General features: G+C 33.3%; 1 protein-coding gene across 10 annotated transcripts in view; it reads left to right on the top strand.

Moving 5' to 3' along the window:
• The window catches only part of DIAPH2 (diaphanous related formin 2), a 186690-nt gene that overhangs the window by 139652 nt on the left and 33150 nt on the right, over window positions 1-13888 (top strand). For 9 of the 10 annotated variants that reach the window (XM_050713503.1, XM_050713510.1, XM_050713507.1 and 6 more), the window contains one exon: window positions 3981-4076. In XM_050713503.1, coding sequence (XP_050569460.1) covers window positions 3981-4076 — 96 coding nt within the window. Of the gene's footprint in view, window positions 1-3980; window positions 4077-8775; window positions 11806-13888 lie in introns of those variants that run through there. The other variant, XM_050713506.1, reaches the window with a different exon arrangement.

Here is a 13888-nt window from a genome sequence, read left to right as displayed (position 1 = left end):
TACATTTAATTTTTTAAATGTGCGGTAGAAACAAAGACTGCTTCTGGATTAGTATGCAGAGTATACATTTTTGTTGGAAGCAGAAAGTTGCATAATGTTTGCGAGTTTTTTATATTTTTTGTTTTTTCTTCTTTTTTTAGATAAAATATTTGAGTTGTTAACTATCAGCAATTTTTAAGTGATTTTCTAATGCTAAAAGTGCTGTGTCAGCTGATGACATCAATTACAAGTTGCTTAATACTGTAACAGAAATGTAACCTTTGAAACAATAGTGGAACTTAGTTATGGATATCTTCAATTGTTATGGTATTTTTCTCTCTCCTTTTTGGAGCCACGCAATCATTTCCTTCCCACACAGAGGCAATGTCTGCGCGCACGTGTGTGTGTGCATGTGTGTGTGTAAATCATCCTTGCAAGGGGCAAATGATTCCCAGGGGTAATGTTTACACATTTCACTTAAATACATTCCTGTTGAAGTAGACCTTGACCATTGTGACATTTTCTGAAAATAAGTGTGCGCTTTTCAAAATTGGTTTTTAGTAGCATGCCAGTGTAACAAAGCACATTTTTCTCATTCTGTTAACTTGATATGAGCCTGAGATCAGGTTATCATAAACAATATGCTTAATTGGTATGTAAGCGAGGATTTGCCTTCTTTTGTAAACTGACATGAGGTATAGGTTCATTTATCAGTCATACTGTCCAAACTTGCTCTCCATTTAATTAAAAAGTAAATAACAGTCACGAGATTGTATTCTAATGCAAAATGCTAAGGAAGACTGCTTCCTGAAGATATTTATTATGCTTGCACAATGAATTTAGCAGATGAATAAAATACAAATGTATGAAAACATAAATACATACTTGCCAAAAGACACTGAAAATTGACCTTTTTTAGTGAATATATTGCAATTTAGAATCCTAATACTAATTATGAATACGCAGTCTTTTTTTTTCAAAGTTTATACAGGCCATGGGTTTGACTCATGAAAGAGCAGTGAACCATTTTGGTGGTTCTGCTGTTGAAATGTAACTCATCAGAAGTGCTAAAATTCAAAGCAAGATAATATAATGCAAGATGTGATTAGAAGTATGAATTTGAAACCATCTGGAGAGGCAGGCAGGTAGAAATCATGTGTTACCTAAAGCGGTATTTGATAAGACTCTTTCAGTAAGGGCCTAGATTTGTGAAAAATTTCCTGCAAAGTTCCAGAAAGCTTCTGTCCAAATGGCCATGCAATTACTTAAGTTTGTGTTAATTTAAATTAGTTTACAATTAGTACATGTGAAACCAAAAGAGTACAACCTGTTTTGCAAATACATTGTCTTTACTGGAAAATGGAGGTGCACCAATAAAATACATGGGCATTCTCTTCATAATCTTCTCCTAGTCAGCGTGAACAAATCAAAGGGAAGACAGCAGAGCACTCTAGAAATGAGAACGTGTTCCCAGGGGCTCTTGGGAGCCAATTCAGATTCACAGCTACTGCTTAGAAGAAGCCAAACAGGCAGGAGGTGTACCATGTTTTGCATGGATGGTCTGACATCTGTTCTGATTTGAAGCAGTTTCTGTAATCTGTCCTCCAGAGTGACTAAAGTAAAGACCTAAGCTATTTTGTTGTTTTGTTTTACCATCACCAGTCAAAAGTGCTATCTCAGTTATTATATTTCTTTTTAAAATTGTAGTAGCTAACCCGCTTTGGGTTGGAAGGGGACTTAAAGACCATCCAGTTCCAACCCCTTGCTGTGGTTAGGGACACCTTCCACTAGATCAGGTTGCCCAGAGCTCCATCCACCCTGGCCTCGAACACTTCCAAGGATGGGCATCCACATCGTATTTTCATGGACAATTTTGGTTAGAAATAAGTTAACTCGATTTAGAAACTTCTGTTGTTTTTTTGTTTGTTTGTTTGTTTGTTTTTTGCCTTAGCTGATTTGTGTCTGCAAACTGTTGCAGGTTGTATTAAAATAAATAAATAAAAAATAATAAATCAAGGAGGTAGCTTGTAATATGTGAAGTACCTCAGCAAAAACTGTGGGTGAAGTCTGAAACTTCTATTGAATATTATTATTTATGAATTTTAATGAAGGCTGACTAAAAATGCAATTTTGTCCAGTTTCCACTTAATCAACTGACAACTTTGATTAAGATGCAATGATGAGAGCATACCCAGCATAAATTTTACTTTGAGGAGTTAAAAATCTCATCACTGTGTTCTACAGCTTCTGTAATTCATGTCTCTTTGTATTGTATATTTTGATACCCCAAAATAGGGTGTTCTTTAGCAGTTGCAGTAATTAGCAGGTAGAATAGCACACTCAGCAGAAAATGTGGAAAGCTGTGTAAACATCTATGGAGTATTGAAGGTTTTTTGCATACATTCTGCCAATTTTTTTATGAAGGTCAAATGATTGTGATTTTTCTGCATATAAAATATTCTAACATGCTAACTAACTCTATGTGTATTGCAGTCATATTTATTATTCATTAGATGTTTCAGATCAACATGCAGTATAGTAGTTTGGTTAAAATGTATTTACAGATCTTTGAGTTAGAAAATGAATTTAATGCAAAACCAACAATAAAGCATTGAATAAGCATGTGTATGGTAAGGTACACAAAGAGAATTAAAAAGATTTTCTGTACTGGAAGACTTGTATTTCAGTCTTCTGGTTGCTACTGTTGTTCTGCTCCCTTGCGTCTGGTGTTGAAGATAACTTTATACATGTGGCATATTATACGTAATAGTTGAAATTACATTGATATATAATTTAAATTTACCAAGTAATTATACTGATAATCATTATGTAGAAATTAGAACCAGGTATTGATTTAGGATTTGCATGCTCTTATATCAGGTCTGGATTTAGTCTAATAAATCTAAATGTAATAGAGAACCAGGGCAGAATACCTTTTGCCTTAATAAGCTGCTTTTAAACTTTAGCATTTGAGAGCCTTGAATGTACATTTAAACTCCTACATTTTGTGCAAGTCACAAGTGTTTTCCAGTAATGTAAATCTTTTGCATAAAGTAATTATCTTCCCACTCTTTGGTGGAGTAATTTGTATTAGCCTGAAGTCTGAGAGAGATGAATAAAATGTTCACCTCCTACCTGCTGAGTCTAGTCTATATTTTAGCTTTGGATTATAACACAGATGTGAGCAGGAAAAGAGGTATTCATCAACAGTTTTGTAACATTGCAGTTTTGACCTCTCTTTCTTGTGGTGTGCTGCGATCAACTTTTATTAACAGTCTGAAATGCAAAGCAAGTTAACAACTTAAATATGTAAAAAATAAACCTTCTACTTGTTTTTTCATACTGCACCGTAAAATCTAGCAATTTAAAAGCAGCAAGTTTGCTTCAATCGGGAGTGGGAAGGGGGGAACCAAATAGAAAACCAAGAGGAAGATTTAGCAGAAATAGAATTCAGCTTTTAAGACGTGTTGCACCTCTTACTTTCACTTCTTTTTTTTTCCTCTTTCTTTTCTTTACCTTGCCTTAAGATCATCCATGGTATTCTTTTACATGTGTAGCAGTGTAGTATGACAAATATATATGCAGTACTACAATATTTGGGGTATTCGGTTTCATCAGATTTTCTGTGTGCTTTGATTAAATCAAAAAAAAAAAAAAAAAAGTGGCCTGTTTCTACTTCAGGATGTTCTTAAAGGAATTTTAGCAGTGAAACTGCAGTCATTCAACAACATCTGTCTGCATGCTGAATATGTCATCAATAATGCACAAGATCACGTCTAAACTGAAAGAACAGTAGGATTGGCATAAATTTTACTTAATAGAGCATCATATAAAAACTAGGCAGGGATACCTGAAGTGCTGACAGCATCCATTACATTAAGACATATGTCTGTTGCTTGGAAGTATTATGTAAGCTTGACACTATTCTTTTTTTTTTTTTTTTTTTTAACATTCTGATTTCAATTGCACTGGGATTAATAATATCTTTCTCCTGTTTTCAGAGGGTGATGAGACAGGAGTGATGGATAGCCTGCTTGAGGCCTTGCAGTCAGGAGCAGCATTCAGAGATCGCAGGAAACGAACACCAAGGGGACACGGTACGATGATTTCTTAAAACTTTTAATTATGAACTGAATGGAGAAAAGTTATTTTGCCAAGACTTAAAAACAATTTTCTCTGGAAACCACTGAACTACTGTGAAAATTTGGTAGGAATTCATTCTTTTTGGTCATGGATTTTTAAATATAGCTCTACCTTCAGGTAACTTGAGGCTCTGAAATATAACAAGGGTGCTTCTTATGTTTCAAGTGTAATTTAAAAACATGACCGCACAAAGCAAGTCTGTCTTAATCTTTAGAACCATAAGTATAATTAATTTATTGTAGGCGGTGTGATGAAAAATACTAACTTCTTACACCAGTAAGAGTTTGGTGTAAGAATATAGCTGGTCATCATTTTTAAGCACAAGTCTTAAATATGTTCTTGTTTGGTTGGAAGATGTACTGTGTGTAGCTGTGAAAGTCGATTTACAATAAAAATCATCTACTTTTTTGAAGAAGACAATAGTATTCTACAGGTGTAGTCTGAACAACTAGTGCTTCCTGCAAGTTAGGTCTTGAGGAAATTTGAGAAAGAGCTAAGCAGTTGCAGTGTTTTCTCTTTTCCATTCTCCTCCCCTTACAAATATGCCTGTTGCATACAGTTTGTAAATAGCATTTACTATATATTTACCTTTCATTAAAGCTCGTGGTATGCTTTATTTTCCAGTTTTTTATTTAAAATATATTTTACATTTTAAAAAAGAAACACTCAAAAAAATAAAAGGTACTAAAGCAGGCTTTAACTTAAAACCTACTTAGACTAGATTCCGCAGGTTTTTACATGGGTGACACCCTTAAGTATGAAGGGAATGAAAAGGGTCTGAAAACACCTCACAATTAATAAGTGTATGAACATAAAGACAAAAAAATAGGGAATTGCATACATTTGAATAATTTTCATATTGTTTTCTCCTATGTTATTGTGGTTATTACCTTTCACTGGAGAAAGTATTGAAAACTGATTAGTTTCTTTCAAATTGATTCTCAGATCTTGGTACTAAGAGATTCTTGACACATTGACACAGTGAGGTTATGTAATATTTGGAAAAAAAGGTGTGAGGTTTCAAAAATATATATATTTTTGGTAAAGTACTTATGAATCTTTGGTAAATTAGAGAGGTGTGCTATGAACTTTAGACTTCGTGTGTGTGTTTATATTGCTTTGTACAATTCTGAATTGTTAGTTGCCATTTTAATTCTTTTTTCTAAAACAAGTTTTTTATCTGAATAAACAAAAAGTGATACACATTCTAAACATGTGCTCCAAAAAGGTGCTTTTTAATTGTTAACTCGTTACATCTGAGTTTATGTAATTCACCTAAAGCATTTAATAACTTATACAATGTAATGTGCTAAGCAATGCACACAAGTGTCCTTGTGTTAAGTAATAATTTATTGCTAAGAAGATAATTTTAGGAGGATATTTTGCCTCATAGCATACTATTTCTGGTTCTGTGCTATGATTTTTTTTATATTTCTCCAAAGTGTCTTTGGCCATTCATTCATAATATGTTGGGCTTAAATGAATACAGGTTGGACAGTGGACTTTTTCAGACTACGTTTTGTAGTTTGTGCTCCTGGAAAGTTTGGATTTCAGGGAGTATGCTGTGTCCTGGTCAATCAAAATCTTTCATGCAGCTTTATGTCACTATCTCCATTACAGGTCTGAAACTGTGGCACAGGTGCTTACTTTAATGATTGCACATTATGGCCTCAATGTAATGTAGCTGAACTGTTAAGTTTGTAATATATGTAGCTCAGGAATTGCTCTTACATCCTAAAAACCATCAGCGCTAATTAATCACTAAATGTATTACTAGATCGTTTCAGATTAAATACTCCAATATTTTAAAGGCTGCTACAAGTAGGGTGAAGTTATTTTTAATGATGAATAAAAGCAGGTCTGAACTTGATAATATAGGTTAATAATAATTGTAGTGGTGATATATTTTGAGGAACTCTTAATTCCAAAACCTAGAATGATTGATCTATATCCTGTATAAACAAGACACCAACATCCAAAGAGTTGGTTTTGTTTAGTCCATTTCAAAACATACTGCAGGAGATATGATTTGATATGATTAGTTTCGTTAGTTTCAGTAGAAGATCACTGCATATTATACTCCTGATTTCTTTTTTGGAGGCAAGTGTTTTAGGCTGTAAGATTTCTTGAGCATGTTATAATTAGTATGTGAATTCGTTTATCCTTTTTTACCCTTTCATGGAAGTATATAACATTATAATATTGTTATTTAAAAGTCATGTGCATACAGTACAGTGTGTTCCACATGGATGTCTAAAAAAAACACAAGATAGTGGTGCTTTTCAAATTAGAGCTGTGTTCTTTTTGCTTTTCATTTTTTGTGTTATTTCTGTATTTTTGTGCATTTTCCGTTAACGCGTTAGGTGTTTCTTCTGTTGTTGAAGATTATTTTGTTTAATATGTCAGGTATATAAAACTGTACAACAATGTCTATGTGCCTGTAACTTCACAAACATATTATTGGAATGTAATGTCAGTCTTTCTGCATTTTTTCCCTATGAAGTCAAATTTCAAAGAACAACAGACACATCACACTGAAATAGGGAAATGTCCAATTATTGTGCGGATTTTTTTTGCATTTCAAAGTGAACAGACTTCCAAAATAACATAAAACCAATTAAAATTAAAATCAAATTGTCAATGTTTCCTCAGGAATTGATCTTCCTCAAGTTTTAACAGTGTGTTTTGTTTTTATTTTTTTGAGACCTTTGAACTACAGTGATATCATTGGTAATTTATGAGAGAATGCCCAAAGTAAAACTTTAGTTTGCTACCTACCAGGGGATGTGTGAAGACTTTGGGGGCTGAAAGGTTCATTAGGTCAGTCTATAGAAGCTGTCAGTCAGACTAAGCAGACCAGAGAATGCTTTTTTATTTTATAATTTATTATTTATTTCCTAAGCAAAGGAGAGTGGGAGAAAATCAAACTTTAGGGGTTGCAGCATTTACCTTCTATAACCTAGTTACATTGCCAAATTATGTAGCTTTAATCTATGCAAGCATTATGGATAAAACAGGACACAATGGAGGACACAATTTTTTTTATGGCTTTTCTTAGGGCTTACTTTGAGTTTGAATTAAGTTCATTTTAGAACAAAACCAAACTCCACCATTATTGGGGTCTGATTAAAATTTAGTACAGTATTGAATCAACTATTTGGAAGTCAATTAGCTTAATCATTTTATTAATATAAAATTAATCTGTGATGATTCACATTATTTGTGCATAGACATAGCTCACTACAAGGTGGATGACACATAAGCATGTTTTATTTTTAGATTTTCTTTACTAGAATGAAAAAGGGAGATTTACCAAAAGTTTTATTTCTTCTAGTAGACAACCCATCTGAAGGAAGGTGGAACTGTTGTGGAGTGTGAACATTTATTTGCAGTTTTAGTAAGATTGATTCTATTACTAAGGAATATACGTTTCAGAAAAAGACGCTGTCTCTTTGTTGAAAGCAATTATGATTTTCTTTTAAAGCAGTAGCAACATATCACCGTGAACAGAGTTTGGCTGTATTTCTGTGTTGTGCTTAAACTTTAAAAAATATTTGTATTGTTGAATAATTTGAAAGCTTTTTAGCACCGAAGTGAGAATTTAGGGGTATATATAAGCTTGTAAAGATCTGTTTTAGCAGTTTGCTGGAACTGCACTTGTGTTAGAGTACTTACCGTTAGAGGAGTAGTTGAAAGGATGGAGGATTCAAAGAAAGCAATCTAATGGACGATAAAAACCTGTAGAGAAGTTCTTCTTTCGTTGTATAGAGGTACTCAAACGGTCCCACGTCTTCAGACATTTCTGTGATTTTGACCATGTAAAGTAGAATGGACAATAAAATTGTATCATGAAAGTGTGAATAAGAACATTTTGTACTAGATTGAGTATCAATTGTCAGGTATTAAAATACCTTTAGGAAGACCTTTGGTGGTAAATTTATCCTGTACAGATTCAATACACTACAGTTTTCTGTTTGTCTCCCAGGACAGCATATGTGATGGCTTTTTTATTATTATTTGCTGGCATATCATAAGAACATTTCATGTTCAGAGAACTTTCTGAAATAGTCTATATCGGCTTGGTTTTGCACTGAACCTTCACATAATCTCAAGTGTTTTCTAGATACGGGTTATTAGATGCTACCCTTTGTAGGTTTGGTTCTCCTTCAGAATTTTGGCACATAATACTCTGTAATTTCCTGTGATTGTTTCATACTTGTTTTGTCTAATAATACCTGCAGTATTATTTCCTTTCTGTTTGAATATAACAAGATTTCATAAATAAAAGTAACTTATTAAACAAATCAGTTTCAGGCAGGGAAGATGACTAAGTGCATAAAGCACATTATGATCCTTACTAAGTGATCACTCATACTCTGTTTGAAACCTCTTAGGACATCGCATTTATTATGCTGTTTTAGAGGCAATTCTTGCCTTCCTTGTAGTCTGATGCCTGATTTTGGAATGCATTCTGCCCTTCAGATGTCAGAAATAACATTTTCAATACTATCTTCAATTCTCTTGTGTGGTTAACGTACCTGACCTGGAAAAAACTGTTGATATTTTCAAGAAAGCAAAGCTTTAAACTGTCAAAACTCTCTGCAACTGCAGATAATTTTTAATTTTTTTTTTTACTTTCTTTGTTGCCTTCAGCTCCTTGAGGTGTCATCTGGCCCATGTAGTCAGGAGTTAGCCAACCCAAGAAGATAATCACAGCATGAAAAGAGTAGTCTGGAAGTTTGATGTGTCTTGGAATTTTCCATGTTCCCAAACATCTCCTATGCCCTGCGGTTTCTTTAGAGTCTGTGTTGAAGAACAGAAAGACTAATGTAAGCTCTAATATTCATGTCTTCTGTTTCAAAGATGCTCATGTAGCCTGGAAAGACTTTAACATCACTGCGTAAAGTACGAAACTTTAACCCGAGTTGGTCAGGTTTGTCCTCTTTGATGTATACTGGAAAAATTATCCTCATGCTGCCAGAATATTAATACGTTTCAGAAAAGAAAATGCAGCAAGAGGATTCTTACACTAACACTAAAGCATCAACTGAAGAGAGAAAGTTCTGCAAAATATCGATACTAAGGCAATATTACTCTGAGAATTACATATATAGAAGTGCATAAAACCTTTAAATGTATCTGTGGATTTTAACTGTACACTTTTTAATTGACTTATTAAAATAGGGTGGCCGTGACTTCTGACTACTAAGGACTTTTAAGAATTTACTTGCAAATGACCTATTAAGGAAAATCGGTAGGATACCTTTGGAAAATATTGTTGGAACAGTTTGTATTCTCTAGGAAAAAAAAAATCTACAAAATTGTATGGCTTTGGACTGCCAGAATTTGAACATGACACAGCTTATTTTAACTGAATTGAGGAGTTTTTCTTGAAATGTGATTTTTCAAGATTTAAGGAGGAATATTGTAGAATATATAACAAAATTGGAATTTGAAACAACACTTGGATTTCTTAAGAAGGCAACTATAGAACATTTTTAGACAAGTCTTTTAAATTTAGACCACAATACATTGCCACATTCTCGCATGTAACTTTATTGGTGTTTTAAGAAGTGCCATAAATCCAGATGCATTTTGGGTAAAAGGTTGTGTTCACCTTTAAAATTTTGTTTTATGCTGCAGTATTTTTTAATTCTATTTATAAAATACAAAGATGTATTTCTGCCTAAAACATCAGACTTCTGCTTGTAACTTAATAGTTCAATCTCAATAAAAACAATCTGAAAACAAGGAAGGAATTAAAAAAAACAAATACAAAAAAATACAGCTCCAGCAACTAACAGGTGGCATTTAATACATAAACCAGTAACACTGTTCAAATTTAGTCACTATTGTCTCTGGTTTTGTAATCAAATAAATGAGTTCAGGATTTCAGCTGCATCTAAACATTCATACAAATTTAAAACAATTAACAGTTTATGATCTGCAAGCAATCTGAACTGACGTTCTGTTGCATTTTTTTTAGCTTTTTTTTTTCTCCAAATCAAATTAACAGCTGGTGTTCTGTAAAGATTGCATCTTTTGAAATTGAAATACTGAGAGCACTCTGGTATATTTTTCTAAAAATGAGCTCACAGATTTGGTAATTGTATTGATGTAGATTTTGAAGAGATGTGATCTTGAGTGATAATAAACAGTAGAACTAGGTACTTGAAAGACAAGTAATTGTTGTCAAGCAAAACATCATTATCCGTTGAAGATAAGCGTGTGCATGTAAATTATGATACTTTGCACTGGAGTGACCCTTATGCTCTTAACTGCGCTTCACTTAAGTGTTGTTCGTGGTATTAGAAGAGAGAAAGTTGTACTTATCTTGAAAAGATTGTGTTTTTCTCTGAAATGCAGAGGAGAGAACTGGAGACTGCATATTCTTTCTCTTTTCTGTACTTTTAAAAAGAAACAAATACTGTTCTATTAATGTATGAAGAACAGATGTGAAACTCTTTAAATTGAACAAATATTCTTCCATAATTTTTTTTTTGCTTCAAGTGCAGTCTTAGAGCTTTGTCTGCATAGCCAGAAAACAGCTGCACCTCTACTGTATTGTATTTTCTGTTCTTCTTTGAGTGTCTGTTTAACAAGTCAGTAAGAAGGAAAGAAGAGTTAGAGAAGTCCAAGGCAGAGTTTTACAGCTACTCTTCTATAGTTACAAAGCACAGAAAATTTCTGTTTCTTTTGTAGCATTTCTTGCATTTGTTATGTATACCCTATTGCAACAAGAATATTTTCATGACATTGTGAACTGAAAGATTAATTTGGTTCTGTTTTAAAAATTGTTTTATTTATTTTTCCAAAGTTTTCTGCATTTCGGATTTTTCATTTTACCAGATTTCTCTTGTAGACTTGAATATCCTTATGATGATCTTTTCTTTGAGCGGAATTCCTGTTCCCAAATATTTTTTTCACTGATATAGTGCTTGATGTAAAATGCAAAAAGAAAAAAAAATGCAGGAAAATAAGATGTATACAAGGACTTTGATTTCTGCTTTCCAGTCTAGTGGAAACTTTTTTGTGTGTGTGTGTCTGTACCTTTTTATTGTTAGCTATCTTTTTTTGAATATAGTGTTTTATAGCTTTGATCTCGAACAATTAAGATTAAAAGGCTGCATTTGTGTTTTTTTGGTTTGTTTGTTTTAGTTCAAATTTTTAACAATAAATCTCTGATATAGTAGCTTGTTTACCATCGGTATTTGAAGTTAAGATTATGTAGTATAGGCTTTTGGTTTAGCCTTTTGAAAATTATTTGATACAAATTCACTGTACTGATGGGCTAATCAGTTAAAGTTCACTGAGTTTAGCTAAACAGTGTGTGTTTGATTTAGAGAAGTCTGTGGTATGTCAACCTTTTCAGACATAATCCTACTTTCAACATTATCTGACAGGTAGTCAGCCCATCAGGCCTGAGGATGTTCTCCAAAGCAGATCATTTCTTCACTCTTGACTAGTTATTTATCTTATTGAGGCAGAATTCACAACCAGCATATGGAAACTAAGAAGGACCAAAGAAGGGTGTTCCAAGCCTTCCTTTTCTTCTTTCATACACTATGAAATGTTTTGTAGATGTGGCTGCAACTCACATATGTGTTTTTGCAATTTTGTTTTCATGGCAAAATATATCCATAATGTAAAATAAATCTTATATTATAAAATAAAAGAATCCCAAAACGTCTTCAGAAAAGGTGTTCACACTTTTTTTAGCTAAATCCATATTTTGATTCAGTTTGTAATCTAAAGTTATCTGTAGCTTTTTTTAAAGGAAAATGAATGATGAGTTGTTTCTAAATCTCTCTTGTTGCTACAGGCAATCAGAATAACTTTAGATCAATCATTTACTAAAGACATTCTCTGTCAGTTGGTAGATGCAAGTCATTGAAACCATGATATGCATTCTTCCATTCATGTGCTCACTTCAGTGAAAGCAGCTTTCTTGAGGGACCATTTAAGTACCCAGCAGCAACCCTTTTTTCACAAAGTTACTGAAGTACTTTGATCCAGAATAAACTTGCCCCGTAGCCACAGAAAGAGAAATAGATGTTTAAAAAAATGATAAAATAAGATCCACAGATATCAAATAGTTGTCTCTTCTTTAACTACACAGTGCTTTCTTAAGATTAATTGTAGAAATTTTAATATTTTAACAAAAAAGAAATTGGAAGGGGCATACGGAGAGGACCACTGTTTGAAGGGAAAAAATGGGCTTGTCTAAATTCAGGTTTACAATGAAAATTAATTTTAAGCAAGTGAATAACCAGTCTGAATTAACATATCTAGATTTAAAGCTTATCCTTTATTTAATGGTTTTATAGGCACAGAAAAACTGTAGTACAGAGCTCCAAAATTGAACATACCTCTTTGTTGCCTACAAACATTTTAATCCATGCTTGCCTTTACTGTGCACTTGAAGTCAGTCTTTTCATAGTGCATGTACTGTTGCCTGTCATCTGTTCCTGTCATCATGGCCAGTCCTTCACCCCATACAGAAAAGCTTGCAATCACATTCTCCATGTTTTTACCTTTCCTGGACTAAGCAAAAGCAATGGAAGCCTATCTACAGAAACTCATCTCACAATCGCATACCGTTTTATACCAGAAACTTGAAAGGTATTAAAATGTATAATTTTATGCACACTTTGGAAAACTCTCCAAAATGGTAGTTTTCTAGTATCTGTAGAGTATACAAGTAAGTGGTAAAGTAGACCTCACCATTCTTTTTTAACCCCAGTTTCTGTAAGGAGAATGTTAAACTATATTATAGACCGCTATGTATATATGTACTGGAGAGACTGCTATGGCAGGTAGTCATCTTCAGATGAAGTTTTCTCTTAGTTATCGATTATGTTAAGCCTGCTCTTAGGTGTTCTCTTTGAAGTGATGTGTTTTTATATAAGAATAACGGATTCTATAAGGTTTTGATATAAGAATAATGGATAGTCTAATTCCAAGTTCAGAACTAATCTTCTCAATCAGTTTCGTTTGAATATGATGAGGGGTTGTACAGTTTCATGTTAGCATGCAGGTATGCAGTCTTCATCACTCATTCTATGTGAAAAAGTTCAATGTGTAGTAAGTAATATGACTGAAAACTGCTAAGGTTTTTTATATGTTTTTTAATAGTAATCACTTCATAGTAATTTTAGTCCACCTGTTGGGGAGTCTGCTTGTCAGAATTGCAGTATTTTGGTCTTTCATGTAGTCATATTTCCAGATGAATGAAATAGTGTAAGACCAGTTTGCTTGCAGTCTCATGTCTTTTTTAGTATAGCCTTTTAAAGGTCAAGGTAATGGCATGTATGCAAAAAAATCATTATAAATGGAATTGTCTGTTTTGAAATTGGGTATAGTTTGGTTTACATAAAAATTGAATACCACACAGGAAAAAAAAAATGCCTTCCTAAGTCCTACAGTAGCAAAGGCATCTAAAATCAGGGTTCAACTGTGACATCATTAAGAGTTCTGGTGTTCGTCAGAAGGTTCTAGGAAGCTTTCCTAGTGTTTGTCCATATGATGGCCATTTGGTCCATATGTCTATGTATAGATGCCACTAGGTGGTACTGTTAAACCTCCCTTTTTAAGAAGATTAAAGCAAATTTACAATCCAAGAGTGTTTCAAAAGGACCTAAGTTAAGATTTTTTTTTTCCTGTGACTGCAGAAATAAATTACTACCTGCTTGGTTGAAATTGTTTTCACTAGAATAGGCAATATAGTCTTTCCCATATTGCCACCCAGTTTATATATACTGGCAAT

This window comes from Cygnus atratus, chromosome 13 (assembly GCF_013377495.2).
Source record: "Cygnus atratus isolate AKBS03 ecotype Queensland, Australia chromosome 13, CAtr_DNAZoo_HiC_assembly, whole genome shotgun sequence".
Lineage (NCBI taxonomy): Eukaryota > Metazoa > Chordata > Aves > Anseriformes > Anatidae > Cygnus > Cygnus atratus.
Note: the sequence above shows the minus strand (reverse complement) of the source record. Positions and strands in the feature narration are given on the sequence as shown.